At 46.4% G+C, this 21,257-nt stretch overlaps 1 protein-coding gene and 1 long non-coding RNA gene across 2 annotated transcripts in view; one reads left to right on the top strand and one right to left on the bottom strand.

The window, feature by feature from the left end:
* Positions 1-15,413, top strand: part of LOC310697250 (scaffold attachment factor B1-like) — a 39,338-nt gene extending 23,925 nt beyond the window's left edge. The window contains exons 15-21 of the mRNA XM_083483696.1: positions 7,473-7,760; positions 9,219-9,356; positions 10,394-10,436; positions 10,543-10,655; positions 11,735-11,835; positions 12,544-12,595; positions 14,925-15,413. Coding sequence (XP_083339822.1) covers positions 7,473-7,760; positions 9,219-9,356; positions 10,394-10,436; positions 10,543-10,655; positions 11,735-11,835; positions 12,544-12,595; positions 14,925-15,054 — 865 coding nt within the window. The 3' untranslated portion in view covers positions 15,055-15,413. The remainder of the gene's footprint in view (positions 1-7,472; positions 7,761-9,218; positions 9,357-10,393; positions 10,437-10,542; positions 10,656-11,734; positions 11,836-12,543; positions 12,596-14,924) is intronic.
* On the bottom strand, positions 13,619-19,276 carry LOC310697652. The gene is made up of 2 exons (XR_014521139.1): positions 19,139-19,276; positions 13,619-14,785 (listed from the first exon to the last, which is right to left on the bottom strand). It is a non-coding gene; the product is annotated as an uncharacterized lncRNA (long non-coding RNA).
* Positions 19,277-21,257: the final 1,981 nt, after the last annotated feature.

Raw genomic sequence — 21,257 nt, 5'->3', positions numbered from 1 at the left:
TGATATATATTTCTGTACTTGGGTCGGCACCTCACAGGCTAACAGTGAACAAATAGGGCGTGCGCACACCCCAGTTCAGCAGCTAGTTTTGCCGGTGAACTACTATTGATGGACCTAGGGGTCAAGACCCCAAAGTACCCTGCCTGCAGAACCACCCAGCCACAATCCATCACTTTCTTTAGCCTGCTGGATTGGCAGTTGTTGTTGTTTTTTCCAATTAATATTTTATTAAGTTTTATCAATAAGAAAAATTCAGAAAGAATACAAAAACAAAGAGATACAAAGTCAAAATACAAAAATACAAACATTAAGCTCAAAAGAGAAAAAAGAATAAAAAGAAAAACACATCTATAAAAAAGCAAAACTCCCTCTTTTTTTATTTCTCATCTTTAGTTAACTTATTTTCCTGACTTCCTCGCGCCTACCTTTTTTGTATCCCTTTTTTTTAAAATTGGTTCAGCAAATTCATATCCAATTTAGTTTCTCTATTTATCAATCCCATCTTACATTTTACCTTATTGCTAGAACCCCTTCAATTCATTTCAACGTCATCAGCATTCGAAAATTTTACAGTGTTTCTGTAAATAAGTTTTAAATTTACTCCAATCTTCTTCCACCAACTCTTCTCCCTGTTCTCGGATTCTGCCAGTCATTTCCGCCATTTCCATATAGTCTATTAGTTGTATTTGCCATTCTTCTGCTGGATTGGCAGTTGGGGCAGGCAGGCAAGCAGTGCTACTCGTGGAGACAGATTTGTTCCTAGATGCCCTGTGCTTGCTTGAGCCTCACAGAGGCTCATCTGTTAACACCTAACTCCTCCTACTCCGGGTCTGAAGTAACCTGCATCTTACTTTTAAACCTTGGCTCTGGTGGTGCCTGTGGCAGGAGCCTAGAAAGCCAGGGGCAGCATCCATAGCAGTAGATATTTCCTCCGCACCTTCAGAGTGAGGGGTTAACTTCACATATTTGACATCGTGTCCACTCTGCCTTCAAATGTAGAACAAGGTGGTTCTGCCCTTGAGCTCTAGCCTGGACCACAACCTGTGCGTGTGTTTCCTGTCTCACTCCGGCATAGGTAAAGAAAGACTTCTCTTGATGCTGGCAGAGCCTCTTGGTTGGCACTGACAACAGAGCCATTCATACCTAGTAACAGCCTGATGATCTTCTGTTCTGCTCACGGCCATCTAGCTCTGGAGAGGAAAGGAATAAGCCTTGGGAATTCTGACACTTTCCTGCCAAATCTTGGTCCTTTTTGGCCACAGCCCTGGAGAAAGGACAGCAGTGGGTCACCATATAAGCCCTGTGACAAATTGCTCAGGGAGAGTGTTTTCTGGAACTAAGAACCAGGAACAACCAGCATCTTACATGCAGGCTCCACTTCTCCTCAAGATGTCTGAGGCCCTGCTGACTCTTGGGACATTAAGCTGGTCATCCAGTCCTAGAGATTCCCTCAGAGTATTTCCCAGAAGATAACCGGATGCCTTGATTCTGTAAAATATCACTCAAGAATCCAGGAAAAGGGAATTGATCCATGTTGGGGAATTCCAAATGCACAGTTCCAGCACCATTCCCTCCAGTTGTAAGGTGCAAATGACTCCAGAATTCAGCAGTGACAAGGACACGGAGTCAGAAACTACAGTACTGCAAATTGCCTTCCTAGGTGCCACGTGTATACTTGAAATCTCGTGTAATGAAGAACACTGAAAATCCTGTAGAGGTAAAGGGACCCCTGACCATTAGGTCCAGTCGTGGCCGACTCTGGGGTTGCGGTGCTCATCTTGCTTTATTGGCCGAGAGAGCTGGCGTACAGCTTCCGGGTCATGTGGCCAGCAGGACTAAACCGCTTCTGGCGAACCAGAGCAGCGCACGGAAACGCCATTTACCTTCCTACTGGAGCGATACCTATTTATCTACTTGCACTTTGACGTGCTTTTGAACTGCTAGGTTGGCAGGAGCAGGGACCAAGCAATGGGAGCTCACCCCGTCGCAGGGATTCGAACCACCGACCTTCGGATCGGCAAGCCCTAGGCTCTGTGGTTTAACCCACAGCGCCACCCGCGTCCCTTCAAAAATCCTGTAAGCGCCCTATAAATCTCTGGAAATCCAAAAACAAAAAAACACCAAACTCCACCACAGTTGTTCCTTCCAAACCGCCTTTCTCAAACTCCCAACTCTCCACAGGTTGCAAAGGTCAGTGTAAAAGCTCATGGGATTGGTAGCTGTTTCTCACTCTTTTCGGGCCATTTTTGCACCTTTTCGCAATGTATTTATTTTCCAGTGCTGCATGTGCACGCAAGTCAAATGCATTTAACTGGAGAGACACCTGTAGTAGGAAAAGAGCCAGGATAGGTTTCTGGCTCATAGCCTGGGCATTACTAAACGTGAAGCTGCCAGGCCCACTGATGGAGCAAGACCTGAAGAAGCAGAGCCAAGATCCCTCACCAGGTGCCTTCCCTGGGCTGGAGAAGCGGTGCCTCCCTTGATAACATTGCAGGTCTGGTAGGAGAGGGAGCAATGGAATGCAGGAGAAGTGCCCATCTTTCAGGCCAAAGAATTGGCCGTTTTGAGTACTCCGAAAGGGAGTGGACTGGAGGCAGAGTCCAAAAGGGCTCAGCTCAGAGCAAGATGCTCCCTTGTGAACCTGGATAGCTCAGTTGGTTGGAGCATGGAGGCATCCTAGGTGCTGCAACAACAGACCTGCCTTGGCCGTTTGCTCCTCCACAAAGTCAAGGTATGTCCTCTTTGCTGCATGTTAATCTCTGGATCCTGGAGATAAGAAGAATGAACAGTGCGGAATTCATTAAAGGCTTGGACCCTGCAGAGCCACTGTCAGATAATGGACCAGATGGGCAAATAGACTGGCCTGGTATAAATCAGCTTCCGGGTTCTCATCAGATCATATTCAGCCAGAGGCACCGCCAGGGTTATACTCCCATGTCTACAGCGTCTCAGGTTCATGGTTTTCAACAGCTCTTCTCCATCTACAGACCCCAATGTCCAGAACTGCGTCGAAAGGGCTCTTTCTGTCTCCAAATCCCCCTCAGCTGTGTCCAAAATCTGCAAACCTCATGCAACAGGATCATGATTCAGTTCGATTCCAGAGCACCCTGGGGAAGCAAGGAGGACTTCCACACAAATAATAAATCATTTCTTGGGGAGGGAGTCTCCTTTATTTATGTTTCTGCTGCCCACATATTCCCCACCTGAAACTCAATTGTAGTTTAAAGATTTCCCCCAGCCCAGCCCGAAAACCCTTGGAACGCCACCCCAGACCTGTTACAGCGCACTTCTAATCATGTCTACTCAAAGGTACTGTTGAAATCAATCCCAGGTAAGTGAGGCTGGGATTGCAGCCTTTGAGAACTTACCCATCAAGTGGTGGTTTTGGTGCACCTCATGCGCAAGGATGTGGGGAAAGCATTTCACATCAGCCAAGCAGGAAAAAAGAAGAGGTAACTTGGCCCGCTCACTGGCACAAACAATCTTTCATCCAGTTCGACATGAAGACAAAGACTTCCTTCTGGAGCTTGAAAAACCTGGTGGTTCTTCAGATTCTTATCTATATTAGTAACTTTGTATCAATGTGACATTTTTATATGTAATTGTATTTTTGTAATACAGTGGTATCTCAGGTTAAGTACTTAATTCGTTCCGGAGGTCCGTACTTAACCTGAAACTGTTCTTAACCTGAAGCACCACTTTAGCTAATGGGGCTTCCTGCCGCCAGAGCACGATTTCTGTTCTCATCCTGAAGCAAAGTTCCTAACCTGAAGCACTATTTCTGGGTTAGCAGAGTCTGTAACCTGAGGTACCACTGTACTTTTAAGAGGTCTGCTGTTGCTTCAGTTCTTTGTACGCGACTTTTTAAATATATCAAGCGGCATAGAAATTAAATAATAAGCGATGCTGCGAAGAAACGGCTTGAAACGTTATTTTCTCTTTACGCCCCCCCCCCCAGGTGCCAACTTGAATAAAATGGGGGGGGGTAATCCCCGCCCTGCATAATTGATCACAAGACACAGCACACACCCACACCATTGAATGGCAATGCCCATGAACTGTGGCCTTAAATATTTTATTGAGGGGGTGGAGGGACCTCGGCCACTAGGATTTGGCTCCTATGCCCCCTGTCCATCTTTAGTTTGACAAGGGTTTGTGCTGATTTCGTGATGACAGTTCTGTTCGCAGACCCATCATTGATCACCCCATGGTTCTCTCTTTGCCTAAGGGTTTTCCCAGTCCTTCCTTTCTTAAAGAGTAATCTTCATTTATCATGTATTTGCTTATATTTATATCTTGCCTTTTCTCCGAGGAGCTCATGGCAGCAACATCCTCTGCTCCTTTTTATCCTCTGTGAGGACCATGCTGGCAAAACCTAGGTATTGAACGTGTCTCCAGGACATATATGTTGAAGGCATTAAGGCATTCTGACAGTCTGTATCCTATTGTTCTTTAGTCGCTGTGTTTGTGAAGGCTGTAGAAGGATTTTGTTGAGTACTTGGTTTAAATTGTGTAAATTTTAGGTTATGTTTTCAGCGTCTCCGTATGCTGCTTGAAAAAACTTAGTTGCATGCACCATATCCAAATGTGGTAAATAAAATTTTTAAATACAAGCCTATCCCTCAGGAGTTGAGGCCCCTTAGGTCCACCCTCAGCAGGCAGATTGGTTTAGCGTAAGAAGTCAGTAGGGGGAAACGGCACCAACAGGATTGCTGCCCTCCCAGTGCGCCTCACAACCGCTTTGACCATGGGTAGGTAAACTAAGGCCCGGGAGCCAGCCCAATCGCCTTCTAAATCCGGCCCGCGGACAGTCCAGGAATCAGCGTGTTTTTACCTGAGTAGAATGTGTCCTTTTATTTAAAATGCATCTCTGGATTATTTGTGGGGCCTGCCTGGTGTTTTTACACAAGTAAAATGTGTGCTTTTATTTAAAATGCGTCTCTGGGTTATTTGTGGGGCGTAGGAATTTGTTCATTTATTTTTTAAAAAAATACAGTCCGGCCCCCCCACGAGGTCCGAGGGACAGTGGACCAGCCCCCTGCTGAAAAAGTTTGCTGACCCCTGACTTTGACCATTTGGGTGTGCTGCTGGAAGGACTCTCCATAAGACTGCTGCCTTGGCCGCACCCCTCCTTGTTTCAGGCATCACATTATCTCCCTCTTGCCCCTTCAGATCCCTTCTTCAGCAGGAAGGGTCCTCCTAACAGGCTCTCTTTAATTCCACCCTGTGATGTAGACACTTTTCTTGTACATCCCTTTTCTGCCTCTTCTGCTGAGCGAATGTGAATGGAGGTGTGTGGCATGAGGTTCTCTTCTGAACAAACAGGAGAGCAAGCAGACCTACAACCGCCACCACTGCCAGCCATCACAGAAGGCTGTGCTGTGAGGCTTATGTAGGCGTTCATGTGAGGGTGGAGGGGTTTTGCTATGTTTTGTTTTTGCCACATACAACACCTTTTTTTAAGGGTCACCTGGGAGTCCTTTAACTGTTAATGGTTTTGTGAGGACTTTTGTAAAGTCCTGCACCTCCTCCACATCCTGAAACAGAAGTTTCGCTCCTGGTTTGGGATGCCAAAGTTTGCTGGCTCTGCTTTTTGATGGAAGCAGAGTTTAATCTTTTTACTACCTGCGCTCCCACATGCTGGAAAGAAGGAAACAGAATGGTAAGTCTCTTTACCTTTACAGATTTAGGCAGCTATTGAAGACATGCCTCTTCTCCTTGGACTCTCAACGATCAGGCTCTTATTATAGCCAAAGCCTCTCATTTTCTGAAACTTGGGAAGCCACAATCTTGGCAGGTTTGAAAATAGATCCTTTATGTGCTCTGCCTATTTAATTACATAATCTGTGCATCAAGAAATAAGTAAATCATGTGGTCTGATGTTAAGAACTTTGTACAAACTTGGTTTGTGCAAATATTTTGTTGCTGCTTCTGCCTGAAAATGGAAGGTGGCTCAAATTACTTCTGCTGTTTGTACAATTCCTGTTGTTTGGAGGGGGGTGGCTTGTACAGTTAAGCTCTGGCTTAAGAAAATAGGCCTTCCTCGGACCATAAAGACTCAAACTCATGTGGGTTCTATCTCATGTGAATTGAACATAGTAGGAAATCATCTTCAGTGAGGAGGGCTAGAGAGAATGAAAGATGTTTGGTATTACCATTTTGGAGCAGTTTGTTACAAGACACATAGGCACTCTCTCCTCCCCCCCCCCTATATATATGTGGTTAAAAATAAATTGAAGTGGGTTGTTGTTCTTCCATCAAAGTAATGTAGCTGTTCGGCTGAAACCACAGCAGTGCAAAACAAACAAACAGATGGAGCAATTGAATAAGCATCCATTTAAAGGTACAGCTGTTTTGTTCCCAAAGGAAGCACAAAGCAGCTAACCGCAGAAAGAAAGCAGCTCAATCAATAAAAAAATAGCAGAATACTGTAATCAAAATATCAGAATAATGCTTTGTTAACCAAACTTAACCTATATTCAGATGTAAAACAAATCAAACCCACCTTTTTGTCAAGCGCGGTAATAAATAACGGCAACAGCCTTGCCTTCTGGCCTTGATGTCCCCAATGTTACCTTCGTTCCCATGATGTTGGGAGCTTGTGTTCCACGGAGGTGATCCCATGCGACCTGTGGACTGAATATCTTTTCAAGCCTGTACTCTTACGTTTCTGCCCCCTCCCCATGGGTGTTGTGTAAGGCAGGCGAAGCAATGATTGGACCTGTTAGAGGGACGCTCTAGACCAGGGGTCTGTAACCTTTAAGACAAAAAGAGCCACTTGGACCCGTTTCCAAAGGAAAAAAACCTGGGAGCTGCAAAACCATTGTGACATTTAAAACAAATATAACACTGCATATATTGTTTCTTACCTTAATGCTATATATACAGGATCGTAACGCACGCACCGCCCCCATGCGACGTCACAGCCAGTACAGCGCCCGCCACAGTGGGGAGTGTTGGGGCGCACAATGCACCTCCTCCCCTCGCTAGTATCCGCCCCGGAGCCGCGGCAAAGGTGTAAAAGAGCCACATGCGGCTCCGGAGCCGCGGGTTGCTGACCCCTGCTCTAGACGCTGCTCTAGATAGTCCCAGTCAGCTGGCTGCTCAGTGCCAACAGGAGCGAGAGGAGCACTGGGAGTGATGCAAAATAAATAGCAGCCTTAGGCCCTTGGGTTTCCAGCTCCTCATCCTGCCAGTGTCAGCATTCCACTGCTTCCACCATGGCTAGAACCCCCTCTGCAGGCTGATGGTCTCTGCTTGAAGGCTGCAAACCACAGGGTAAGAGCCAAAAGGCTGGTGAGGCAAGGGCTTTTTACCTGTAGAGAGAGGAAAGGAAACAAGACACACCCTCAGAAGCTGCCCCACTTCCGACAGACTTTCCCTCTCGGCCTTAAACCTTTTCATGGGCGCTAAGGCTCCCATCTGTGGGGGGTGGGCCTTCATAAAATTTCACCCGCCTCCTTTTAAACCAGGAACCGCGATCGGCAGAAGCAGCGCTTGCACTCCATCTGGGAGCAAGAGGAGCGCGAGAGGCTGGAGATCACCCGGGAGAAGCTGGAGTTTGAGCGGTCGCGCCTGGAGAGAGAGCGGATGGAGAGGGAGCGCCTGGAAAGAGAGCGGATGCACATCGAGCGCGAGAGGAGGCGGGAGCAGGAGCGCATCCAGCGCGAGAGGGAGGAGCTGCGCCGGCAGCATGATCAGCTGCGCTACGAGCAGGAGAGGCGGGTGGCCCTGAGGAGGCCGTATGACATAGACGGGAGGTAAAGCTCATCTCTCCCCATGAGCAGACTTCAGGAAATCCCTATGGTTGTAGAGGGGAGTTGTGGGGAACTTGTCATGGTCCCAGCAACATCTAGAGTTGGATTCAGTGTGGTGCCTTTAGCTAGGCAAGCACCGCCCTCCTACCAGCCCGCAAACTGCATATATGTGCTTTTGGAAGCCGGAAGGAGCAGGGAAATTGGGGGGAGAGGGGTAAGTGGATTTCTTTGGTGACCACACCGTTGTAATGTTTGAGACAGGTTTACTCAACGATTTACTAACGATTTTAACTGTTTACAATGGTTTTTAAGATAAATTATAAGTTTCCCCCATTGCTTATTAAACATTTGGGTCTTCCTGATTTCCGATTCTTCCGGTCATTTTAGCCATTTCAGCACAACCCATCAATTTAGTAGGATTGGTAGTTTAATGGTGAATTTTGGACACAATGGAGAGGTTAAAATATTTGGATTATCATAAAAGGTGCAGGAGGAAATGATTAACGATAGGACCCACAAAGGGGAGGAGGGAAGTCCAGGAGATTCTTTAGAATCTTGTTATATAACTTTATGCATGCATAGAAACTGAGTCCCATTCTTAGAGGGAAAGCACACCTGCAAGAAGGAACAGGATGCTTCCGCTCTATCAGACTAGCTCCAGGACAAGTTTTTCCTGCCTGAACATTCTTGGCACATTACTAATACAGTCTTGTGTCAGCAGATTTTCCTAACAATATCCTTTCATGCTCTTTTTAGCGTTGTGTGGGGGTTTTTTTTAACACCTTCACAAGTAGGCTTTCTTATCGAAGCATATACTAGGGGTCTGCAGGCGTTTGAAGAGCTGTATCGGACTCTTCATCTATCCTAGGGAGTCAGGGCATTCCACGCAGTTTGCACTGCTCCAGCGGGAAACCTAGAAAATGGTCTTATAACTGATCAGACTATTGGTTCATCTTTGCTGTCTCATGCCAACAAAGGTCTGACATTGAGGGAAACGGACCTTTTTTTTCCTGTGGAGCTGTCTCTTTGCCACAACCATCGCATAGCCTGATGAAAGAAATAACAAAGGATTGGGAGGAGGCAAATACTTGGGGGCTTAATTTAGATTAAAGCAGGGAGTAGCCAGTGCTGTTGGACTACATCTCGCATCATCCCTGCCTGTCAGCCATTCTGGCTGGGGTTGATGGAAGTTGAGACAACATCTTAAGGGGGTCACATGAGCTGCCCCTGAGTTAAAGCATTCAGTTAAGTGAATTAAGCTGTTTGAGTGATATTATATGTACTTTATTGATTGAGGGGCAGAGTATGATAATCCCTTGTTTATCAAAGCCATTTTATTGTCCATGGGATGTCTTTATTTCCTTCGATCTTGTTTTGTCGTGTTGATATACCAAGAACACGGAGTGGCTAGAAACCTCCTGTCTTGACCTCTTCCTCTACCTCCTTCTTGCCCCCCTGCAGGAGAGACGAACCATATTGGCCAGAGGCAAAGCGGATGGCGTTGGATGACCGCCATCGCTCGGATTTCAGCCGCCAGGACCGGTTCCATGACTTTGATCACAGGGATCGTGGGCGGTACCAAGACCATTCCCTGGACAGGTGAGCCAGCAGAATGATGAGCTTTGCCTCTTGGTGGGGGAGGTGCTTATTTATAATAATTTATATGCCTTCAACAACAAAAATTCCCTAAGCAGGTTATACAGCTCATTTTCTGAATTGTGTCTTACCCAGGCAGAAATTTCTAGGAAGGATTGTCTGGGGCGGGGGAGATGTGAAGAATACAGTGTCATTCCTACCTAGGGCATCCTAGTTAAAAGGTGTGGGATTTATTTGGGCACCTCCAAAATGAGCCAATGTTCACTAGCAAAATGCCTTCTGTGGCGAAGGGAGGCGAGGGCCTGTTACTTTGCAGACTGGGTGGCTCTAACAAGCCTACACTGAGATGCCATATCAGTCAGCCCTCGAGTCTACCTGTAACTCCTCTGGAAGGGAGAGCCTTTTCACCACCTGCTGGAGAATCTACACACCTCCTTGCAGCTTTCTGTGTATTGTAACAGTAAGCTGCTTTGGGAATCAGCCTTGGATTTAAAAAGCAGTATATAAATCTGGGAAGAGGACTCTTCAGGTGTTGCTAGGCTACAATTCTTATAATCCCTGACCTTTTTTTAAAGTATATTTATTAAATTTTCAAAAATTATACAACAAAGACAAAAATACAAAAAATTAACAACACGTATAATTTCATTCACTTATTTTCTTTTAACTTATTTCTCGGACCTCCTCATACCTCCCCTCTTTGTATTCCAATTCAAATTATTCATTTAGCAAATCCTCACCCTTAATTTCACTTAATTTTACACCTTTCTTTCTCTCCCCCCCCCCCATTATCTTAATCATTACAGCTGATAACCACTTAAATCTTATAATCCCTGACCTTGACTTTTGGGGCTGAAAGGAGTTCAAGTCAGCTTGAGGGGGGTACAGTTTCTGCACCCTAGGATAAATATGGATTCTATCCTTAAGCTAATGTTGCAGTTGAGTGAGCGTAGCATGAATTTCTTCCTCTATCCAAGAGGAACAGGTTGCCGGTGCTCCTTTAACCTTGAGCCTGATGTCGATTATATTGTTCTTTCCAGGAGAGAAGGGTCACGAGGAATAATGGGAGAGCGAGACGGACAGGTGAGCTGCGTTGGTTGTGAGCCTGGTAGTGCAAAACACACTTAAGACTAAACGGCGCTTGCTTTCTTCGAGTGCATGACACCATTTCCTGTCTCTGCTCCTGCAGCATCACACAGACGACCACCATGGGGGACCAGAACGCCACTCCCGGGATGGCTGGAGCAGCTATGGGTCTGACAGGCGCTTGAGCGAGGGAAGGGGAATAACCCCACATTCCCGGTGAGTGTACTCAGGTGGTGGTGGAGCAGCGCTTAAGTCTTAGTGTCCTTGCATATATAGAGCAGCTTAGCTGTTGAATAGTTCTGTTGTCCAAGAGGCTCACAGTTGAAGAAAGGAGTGTGTTTTCAGCGGGGCAGAATAATCAATCATAATCACAGAATTGCATATGAATAAATAATACAAATAATCATAGAATTGCAGAGTTGGAAGGGTGTAGACCCGTAGTTCCCACAGGGGGGCAATTTTGATTTTTAAGGGGGGCAGTTTGAGAATGAGTTGTTAACAGTTAATGGCCTTTTAGGCTCCCTCCATATGAATACAGTGGTGCCTCGCAAGACGAAATTAATTCGTTCCACGAGTTTTTTCGTCTAGCGAATTTTTCATCTTGTGAAGCACGGCGTCGGAAAAGTTTTGGAAAAGCTTCAAAAATCACCAAAAACCTCAAAAAAGGCTACCACACCGCTTTCTATGAGTTGCTCCTCGAAGTCAAGTCACAACTTATTAACGGTGTTAAGAAAAAGGAAACAAACTTGCAAGACGTTTCCGTCTTGCGAAGCAAGCCCATAGGGAAATTCGTCTTGCGAAGCAGCTCAAAAACCGCAAAACCCTTTCATCTAGCGAGTTTTCCGTCTTGCGAGGCATTCGTCTTGCGGGGCACCACTGTAGTTCACTTTTTGAATAATAAGAATTATATGTCACGGGGGTGGGGGTGCGGTGCATCAGGATTTTAGAGTCACCTCTGTCTTGATGGAGTGAGGGTCCGCCTACTCCCTGCATCCCGTTTTCAACCACTTCCAGCTCTGGTACTCCCAAAAAGTATCCCAAGCATAGCACGACAGCAATGCTGTCCTCCACTGCCTGTCCCCAAAATCTGGTATTCAGTGGTGGAACACAGAGGCTCCATTTTTCTATCATGGCCTAGAGAGAGAAAGAAACTTTCAGGAAATACAGCTATCAAAGTTGAGAATTCAAAATGTTTGTCTATATGTGTTTTGAAGGAATTTAAGTGCTTTCTTCTGCAGGTAGATAAAAAAAGATGTCTTTAAAATAAAGTAAACCTTTCACTTCTTTTTTTCCAGAGATGGGCGCGACTGGGGGGATCATGGTAGAAAATTCGAAGATCGCTCCTGGCAGAGCAACAATGGGGGTGCAATGGGGCGAGATCATGAGCGGTGGCGAGGTAACTCTCTTCCTGTTCAGCTGCTGGGTTCTCTCTCTCTCCCCCCGCCCCCAGGGATGCTGATGCTAAGCTCTACTCAAAAGTAGCCGCATAGAAATCAGTGGACCCAAGGCCCAGTGGTGGGTACTTGTCCAAAGAGCCTGTTATATAGACAAGGGAAGGGTGGAAGAGAGAAATCCATCAGAGCAGTGTTTCTTCACCAGGGACGATATCTAAAGGTTGGGGAGAGTGTTTCCAAAAACATGTACTGCAGAAGTAAGAAAAATTAAAAGTCGCAAAATTTCAATCCATTCGAAAACTGAAATAAAATACTTAGGAGGAGCTAAGTTTTAAGGGGGACGTGGGATTTTTATGTTGGCTAAAGGGGCAGATGGGCTTCAAAAGGTTGGGAGACACTGAGCAGCAGGGCACATTTGTTGTTACGTGGAATCCTGTGAAATTTGCCAAGCTGCTGTCTCTGCCTCAGTTCCTGCTCTGTAAAATCGAAGCATTTATTGCCCTACTCGATAAGGGGTACCACCAGGACACTTTAGCCTTGCAGGCTCACAATCTCTCTGCTTTCAAAGCTCTCCCCCCCCCCCCCCCGGCCGCCTTTTGTTGGCCTTTTTGCTGTAGTTCTAGGGAGAAAAACATGATAAACTAGGCCGAGAGCATCTCAGATGTATTTAGTATGCCCTGCCCTTAAACTTCCTCTTGGTTTTTCCCCAGGTGGGGGCAGAGGGAGGCGTGGCCACTTCTTTCATCGAGGTGGAATGTCTGGGTAAGAAGCTTCTTTCAGCCTTGCCTTCAGAATTACTTACTTCGTAAAAGTAATAATTGTTGTTATTACTGTTCTATATTTATACATATCCTGCCTTTTTCCCTGACAGGGACTCAAGAGACTTACACACAGCTTGATTGTAAAACAAAAACCCTCAAATCACGTTTTTGTTTTTTTTTAATGATTGGTTAAAACAAGTTTTAAAAAATCAATTTAAAGCATTAAAAAAATTAAAATAAGTAATAAAGCAACTACACTTGTCTTTTCCTTGTTCTGTGTTGCATCCAACTGCTCTCCCCCCCTCTCCCCGCCCCAATCTCAGAACAACTCTTTCCAAATCTACCTCCCAGCTTCACTAATAAGAGTGACTGTTTTTTGGCATTGCATTACTTAATTAATTGCTGCCTTACACACACATCCTGTGAAGTCTGGTGGCACTAGAGATGCCACTGCCGTTTAATTTCCTGTTCTGTCTGAGCGTTATTCTAGTTGACAGTTCTTGTTGCATAACCTCCTCCTCCTCCAACAAGGCCAAACAAACCCACAGCTCCATTGCTGCTGTTGCTCCTTTCGAGTTCTGCAGTGTTGCTTTCTCTTTTTTTAAAAAAAAGTTCAGTTTTAACTGTTTCACGTTCGCCTTGGCTTATCACACCTTTATTTAAAGAAAAGAAAAATATTGTGCACAAGCGCAGGTCAAAAACTTGGCTTCCAGGTGCGGGAAACTGCAGTAGGGAAGAGAGGGCTCGATTCGTGTTTGCAGGTTTCCCACGGGTGTCAGGTCAGCCTCTGAGAACAGGGGGCTGGACTAGATGGGCCCATTGGCTTGATCCAGAAGGTTAATCTATTAAGTGTTTGACCCAGTCTTGCTCACGGGGGCAAGAGTTTCCTTGCCACTTTCCCTGCACCTGGTGCTCAAATGGACCCCTGCCACACAACCCCCAAAGCTTCAGGACCCCGCTGCAGATTTGAGTCCTGGCAGACTGAGATGCCTGGCAGACTTGCAATATGCAAAAACTTTTGCTCGTTTGTTTTCCCCCCAAATTTTTTTATTGATTTTCCAAAAATTTAAACAAACAAACATAAATCTCAACCCTATTGTAACCAATCTTAGTAACATTGTTAACTGACTTCCTCGAATCCCCCTAGTTGAATTTCAGTGTATATCATTTTAAGTTTTCCAAAACCAATTTTCTTATAAAATTAACTTAATCACTTAACATCTTTCTTTCTTTCTTTCTTTCTTTCTTTTTTTCTTTCTTTCTTTCTTTCTATTTTAGCTTTAAACATATTAATTCCTAACATTACATATTTAAATCCTAAGCCTATTTGATATTTGCAAGCTTTTCGAATTAAGTTATTTTAACATGTTGAACTAAGTAGTCTTTGAATTTCATCCATTCCTCCTGGTACTCCTCCTCCTTCTGGTCACGGACTCTTCCGGTCAGGTCGGCTAGCTTCGAAAAATCCATCATCTTCACCTGCCATTTCTCCACTGTTGGGACTTCTTGTGTTTTCCAATTCTTAGCTAACAAAATTCTTGCTGCAGTTGCGGCATACAAAAACAATTTAACATCTTTCTTGGGCAATTCCAAACCTGTTATTCCAAGAAGAAAGGCCTCTGGTTTCTTAATAAATGTACCGTATTTTTTCGCTCTATAAGACGCACCAGACCACAAGACGCACCTAGTTTTTGGAGGAGGAAAATAATAAAAAAAATATTCTGAATCTCAGAAGCCAGAACTACAAGAGGGATTGCTGTGCAGTGAAAGCAGCAGTCCCCCTTGCTGTTCTGGCTTCTGGGATAGCTGCACAGCCTGCATTCGCTACATAAGACGCACACACATTTCCCCTTACTTTTTAGGAGGGAAAAAGTGAGTCTTACAGAGCAAAATATACGGTATATTTCAACATTTTTTTCAATTCATTATAAATCTTCTCCCAGAAGTCTTTCACCTTGGGGCAGGTCCACCACATATGATAAAAGGCACCCTCTTTTTCTTTACATTTCCAACATCACTTTTGTGGTAAACCTTTGCTAATTTTACAGGGCTTAAGTACCATCTATACATTATTTTCCTTTAACACCGTACATACAGTGAACCTGACCCCTTTCTTCCACAATCTTTTCCCAGTCTTCAAACATTATGTTGCGTCCCACATCTCCTGCCCAGTCTATCGTCACAGATTTAACTTGTTCATCCTTTGCATGCCATTCCAACAGCGATTCATACATTTTAGGCAAATGTGTTAACTTTAGAGTCCAACAACTCCGTTTCCAACTTAGTTTTTGTTTGTTTCATGTTGGTTTGTGATTCCCTTCCTTCCTTAGGCGGGGAGGATTCTTGCCAAGTGCTCCGCCAGCCCAGCCATCGCACAGTGGAGAGTCACAAGAAGGCGGCTTCTCGGGAGAAGACAGGGGAAGCAGACCTGGGGACCCTCGCTTCAGCCGCCGCTATTGAATGTTCCAGCGTTGTTGTGTTTTTTTTTTTAACTGTACAAATGGCAACAGATGGGGGGGAAACACACACACACACACACACACACACACTACTGCTACTCCTTCCCACCCCCACCCCCAGTGTACCACTGACTGTGACTTTTAAGTTAACCTTCATTGTTTTACTTCATAGCTCAATATGTGAAAGAAACAAAAGCCATTCGGGGTTTTTGGTAACGTGTATTTCTGTATGTGACCCTTCCCCCCCCGCACACACACGCAAATTTGCCCTCCTCTCCCCCCCCCCCATTAAAAGAAAATGTTTCTTTTACGGGGCATTCCATTTTCTATAAATAAATAAATAAACCCAGTTTACAATTACGTGACAGCTGCTTTTTTTTTTTTTTTGGAAGTCTTTTCATGATCTTTGTCTCTCTCCCCCCCCCCCCCATCGCATATTTTGAAGGAGGGGTGTTGGAATTGAAAGCTAGAGAATAGGAGGGTGAATGGAGCGGTCTTAGATTTGAAATCAGTTTTTTTGCTCCTGTTGGAACTGGGAATAGATCTTTGGTTGAGTGACAAGTCTTATATATTGCTTATCTGGTGACATGTTCAGCAGGCAATAATTTTGAACACATACACAGTAGAGGTGTGCTTCAGATTCAAGTGGGCTGCTATGGGTAAGTGTCCTCTCATACTGCATCACGGTGTAGTGCGCTGCTTTGACATCATCTGAAAGGAAGTGCCTACAGAGGGTGGTGAATACAGCACAAGATATTATGGGCTGTCCCGTAAAGCTACTGGATGATGAAATAATAATAATACGTTAAAAACTTCCCTGAACAGGGCTGCCTTAAGATGTCTTCTGAGTATCAGGTAGTTGTTTATCGCTTTGACATCTGCTGGAAGGGCGTTCCACAGGGCGGGCGCCACTACCAAGAAGGCCCTCTGCCTGGTTCCCTGTAGCTTTGCTTCTCGCAATGAGGGAACCGCCAGAAGGCCCTCGGCGTTGGACCTCAGCGTCCGGGCAGAACGATGGGGTGGAGACGCTACTTCAGGTATACCGGGCAGAGGCTATTCAGGGCTTTCAAGGTCAGCACCAACACTTCGAATTGTACTCGGAAACGTACTGGGAGCCAGTGTAGGTCTTTCAAGACCGGTGTTATATGGTCTCGGCGGCCGCCCCCAGTCACCAGTCTAGCTGCCTCATTCTGGATTAGTTGTAGTTTCCGAGTCACCTTCAAAGGTAGCCCCATGTAGAGCGCATTGCAGTAGTCCAAGCGGGAGATAACCAGAGCATGCACTACTCTGGCGAGACAGTCCGCAGGCAGATAGGGTCTCAGCCTACGTACCAGATGGAGCTGGTAAACAGCTGCCCTGGACACAGATTTGACCTAGCGGAAGAAGAGTGAAGAAAATTCTCAGGGATGATTTACACCCTGGCCAGCACTTTCTTGATCTCCTGCCTTCAGGCAGAAGATATAGAAGCACGATTAGTCGCACCAACAGGGTAAAGAACAGCTTCTATCCGAGGGCTGTTAGGCTGCTGAATGAAAAGATAACAACAGGGCAACTGACTTTGGGGTTTGGTGGGTGTGCGTCAGTAAACGAGGGGAATTAAGACTTAAGCTGAGTGGGGGGGTGCTCGTGTAATCTCACTGTATACAAGTTGTACAAGTGACAAAGTATTTCAATTTGGGACGTGTGGAGCTTGTCTAACGAAGGATCTTTCCGAAGCGCAGACCTCGATAGCAAGTTGAAGACAGTGTCCAGTGTTACTCCTGCCCAGAAACAGACCCGTGGAAATTGATCAAAACAACTACAGTGGTGCCCCGCAAGACGAATGCCTCGCAAGACGGAAAACTCGCTAGACGAAAAAGTTTTCCGTTTTGGAGGTGCTTCGCAAAACGAATTTCCTATGAGCTTGCTTCGCAAGACGACAATGCCTTGCGAGTTCCTGCGGGTTTTTTCCCCTTCCCCCCTTTTTCTAAGCCGCTTATCAGCTGATCCGATCAGCAGATAAGCCGCTAATAGCACTAATCCGTCAATGGGCTTGCTTCGCAAGACAAAAAAAACGCTAGACGAAGAGAATCACAGAACGGATTCTTTTCGTCTTGCGAGGCACCACTGTAACTCTCATCCATTCCTTTCAGTGGTTCTGTTCTGAGTACCCATTGAAATTGGTAGACCTAAGTCAGGTGTGTCAATTTTAATGCTTACTCTTGAGTACGGCTCATGTTGGATACAACCCAGTGTGTCTGCAAAAACTGACATGTTTCTTCTGCTTGCCATGTAAGGAAAAGGCCTGGTTGGGTAGATTTGGGGACAAGTTGGGGTGGGGAGTGACCCTCGGACACCAAGCCAAACCCCAATCCTATAACAATACATAAAACATGCTGGAGAAGCACATACGGTAGGTGGTGGCAAATATGTTCTGCCTCCAAGACCGCAGTCCTTCATGGGGAACCTTCCGAAGGCCACATGTTGGTCAGGGTCCGAAGCAAAATCCCAGACACTGGTCAGGGGTTTCTACAGGGGCAGAGAGAGAGTGTAGCCGTCAGGTGCAGCTGGGGCAGGTAGCATTGTTCACCTGGCTTCCCAATGTGCTGCAAAGGGAGCCAGAGCAACCGGGCCGTAGAGAAATTGGTGCTCGGTAGGCTAAGCAATAGCACCAATCCGACACTTGTGCTGTTGCGCTGGTGCCCACCTCCCCACTGCTGCTGGTGGTGTCACTCTTCAAGCCATGGGTAGGCAAGCTAGGGCCCGGATCTGGCCCAATCACCTTCTAAATCTGGCCTGCAGATGGTCTGGGAATCAGTGTGGTTTTTACCCGAGTAGAAGGTGTCCTTTTATTTAAAATGCATCTCTGGGTTATTTGTGGGGCTTAGGAATTCATTCGTGGGGGTTTTTTCCTTCAAAATATAGTCCTGCCCCCCACAAGGTCTGAGGGACAGTGGACTGGCCCCCTGCTGAAAAAGTTGCTGACCCCTGACTTAAGCACGCATTGTAGCCAGGCGCATGAGGAGGGGATGTGGCAATGCTGCTGAAGGGTGTGGTCTGGTGGGAATCCTGAAGGCTGGATTGTGAGGGTGAAAGACAAGGCAAAGCTGAACAGTGCAGTACTTTGCACATGAAATAGTATTGTTGCCCTCCCAAGCAGTGCCTACATTTTCCCTGATTCGGTTTCCTTCGAATGAAGGTCAATGGAGGCTGACACAAAGTCAAGAAGACCCCTTGGAACCGCCCCTAACTTAATAGGCTCTGGGGAGGTCATGCGAGGCCTCTGGGAAGCTGTGGGAGCTTCCCAGAGGCCTCATGCAATCTTCCCAAAGCCCAGTAAGCAAGGCGGATAGCTCAAAAACTTTCCTTACCAGGAAAACAGCACAGGGAGAGCGTTTTAAAGCCTTTCTTACAGGGTTCCAGACAGGTCATATGAAATCTCGGGACCACCTCTCCCAACTGTTCCTTCCCTTTCCATTATTTATTTTCACACCACCTGGGCAAAGCTGTAACCATGCAAGCACCGTATTTTTCGCTCTATAGGACGCACCGGACCATAGGAGGGGGAGAACAGGGGGAAAAAATTCTCCCCCTCTCTGCTCAGCGCTGCTTCAGCGAAGCGGCAGTAGAAACGGAGCCCCTTCCATTGCTCCCCCCGCTTCGCTGAAGGGGCGCTGCACAGTCTCTCTCTGCTGATGCCAGGAGAGTCTTGCTCTCCCGGCTTCAGCAAAAGGAACCCGAAGCCTTTGGAGCGCAGCGCAAGTTCCCGCTGCACTCCGAAGGCTTCAGGGATAGCCGCCTGAAGCCTTTGGAGCGCAGCGGGAATTTGCGCTGTGCTCCAAAGGCTTCGGGTTCCTTTCGCTAAAGCCAGGAGAGTCTTGCTCTCCCCTGCACGCCGGAGGCTTCAGGCGGCTATCCCTAAAGCCTGGAGAGCAAGAGGGGTCGGTGTGCACTGACCCCTCTTGCTCTCCAGGCTTCAGCGAAAGCCTGCATTCGCTCCATAGGACGCATACACATTTCCCCTTCATTTTTGGAGGGGGAAAAGTACGTCTTATAGAGCAAAAAATACGGTAAATCATACACAAGTTGTCTGTCTACTTGTATACCGTATTTTTCGCTCTATAAGACGCACCAGACCACAAGACGCACTTAGTTTTTGGAGGAGGAAAACAAGAAAAAAAATATTCTGAATCTCAGAAGCCAGAACAGCAAGAGGGATCGCTGCGCAGCGAAAGCAGCAATCCCTCTTGCTGTTCTGGCTTCTGGGATCGCTGCACAGCCTGCATTCGCTCCATAAGACGCACACACATTTCCCCTTACTTTTTAGGAGGGAAAAAGTGAGTCTTATAGAGCAAAAAATACGGTATACTGACTGAGCATAAAGTCAAAGGGTTCACAGCATTAACACGCCAGTAGATTTTCCCCATTAGGAGGTTTCCAGGAAAACCCCAAGCCGCATAGCTTTGGGTCCAGAACAGAGCAAGGCAAGCCTGTGTCTCCAGCATCAGCAAAAGCACACACACACACCGGCATACTGAGCTCCTTGGCTGCTAAGCAAATCAGTCTCTTAAGCCAAGAAATAGTATTCTTTATGAAATTGAATATCAATATACGTATCAAGGCTTTGAGATTAGACCACTGAAGAAGCCCAGAAAACTACCTTGGGAGTGTGCTACCTGCAAGGGCCCCCATCGGGGGCAAACAGCAGCCTCTTGATTACTTGGACTGCCAGGGTGAAACGGGTGCAAAACGCCGGCACCCTGTCTACAACTTCACTAGCATCTCAGTACAGTGGTACCTCGGGTTAAGTACTTAATTTGTTCCGGTGGTCCGTTCTTAACCTGAAACTGTTCTTAACTTGACGCACCACTTTAGCTAATGGGGCCTCCTGCTGCTGCCACTGCGCCGCCGGAGCACGATTTCTGTTCTCATCCTGAAGCAAAGTTCTTAACCTGAAGCACTATTTCTGGGTTAGTGGAGTCTGTAACCTGAAGCGTATGTAACCCGAGGAATCGCTGTATTGTGAACAACACCAAACTTACCCTTTGTTGGTACCTTCATGAACTTACCTGAAAATATAAAGAAAACAAAGGACTGAGTTAAGCGTTTGAAAAATCCATTGAAACCAGACATTATAAGTTCATCTTAGGTGGGGTAGTTTGTAAGTCTCTGTGCCTTTCTGCAAGGTTTTGTATATTTCAGAAGATTGATAAAGAATGTATAATTATTTTGGTAATTATTGTGTGTATATTAGTTGCCAACGTGTTGCATGAGTCGTGCCACTTGGGTCCAGAACAGAGCAAGGCAATCCTGTGTCTCTAGCATCAGCCAAAGCACACACACACCGGCTTATTGAGTTCCATCTGAAGATGACACGGCACCCAACCAGGTGAAGTGGGAAAAGGACCAGTCTGGTAACAGCATGGCATCAGATGCCGGATGGCTATCAGTCATGAACGCATTAGTTGAGATTCCTGCAATGCAGGGGGTTGGACAGTGTAGGGATGCGGGTGGCGCTGTGGGTTAAACCACAGAACCTAGGACTTGCCAATCAGAAGGTCGGTGGTTCGAATCCCCGTGACGGGGTGAGCTCCCGTTGTTCGGTCCCTGCTCCTGCCAACCTAGCAGTTCGAAAGCACGTCAAAGTGCAAGTAGATAAATAGGTACCACTCCGGCGGAAAGGGGTTGCGGCGCTCATCTCGCTTTACTGGCCGAGGGAGCCGGCGTACAGCTTCCGGGTCATGCGGCCAGCATGACTAAGCCGCTTCTGGTGAACCAGAGCAGCGCACGGAAACGCCGTTTACTGGAGTGGTACCTATTTATCTACTTGCATTTTGACGTGCTTTCGAACTGCTAGGTTGGCAGGAGCAGGGACCGAGCAACGGGAGCTCACCCTAGCTCACTCCGTCGTGGGGATTCGAACCGCTGACCTTCTGATCAGCAAGTCCTAGAATCTGTGGTTTAACCCACAGCGCCACCCACGTTCCTTCAAAAATAGTATGCAGCTCATGAAACATTTTTACTAGGAGAAAACAATGCGACTTTTGAAGAGAAATGGCGGGACTTAACTGGCCAGCTCAGGCCATGCTCTTACAAAGGAACTTTGTTCAGATGCCTCTTATACTAGAATCTAATCCTCCTAGGAAGAATTGAGGGTTTGAGATCCATTGGCTGCCCTCACCTGGTTTTGCTGGCCAGTCAAAGACATTTCTTGGGACTGTGGCC

Source organism: Podarcis liolepis (assembly GCF_965112155.1).
Source record: "Podarcis liolepis genome assembly, chromosome: 18".
Lineage (NCBI taxonomy): Eukaryota > Metazoa > Chordata > Lepidosauria > Squamata > Lacertidae > Podarcis > Podarcis liolepis.
The sequence above is the reverse complement of the archived record's forward strand: the minus strand, read 5'-3'. Positions and strand labels throughout refer to the sequence as shown.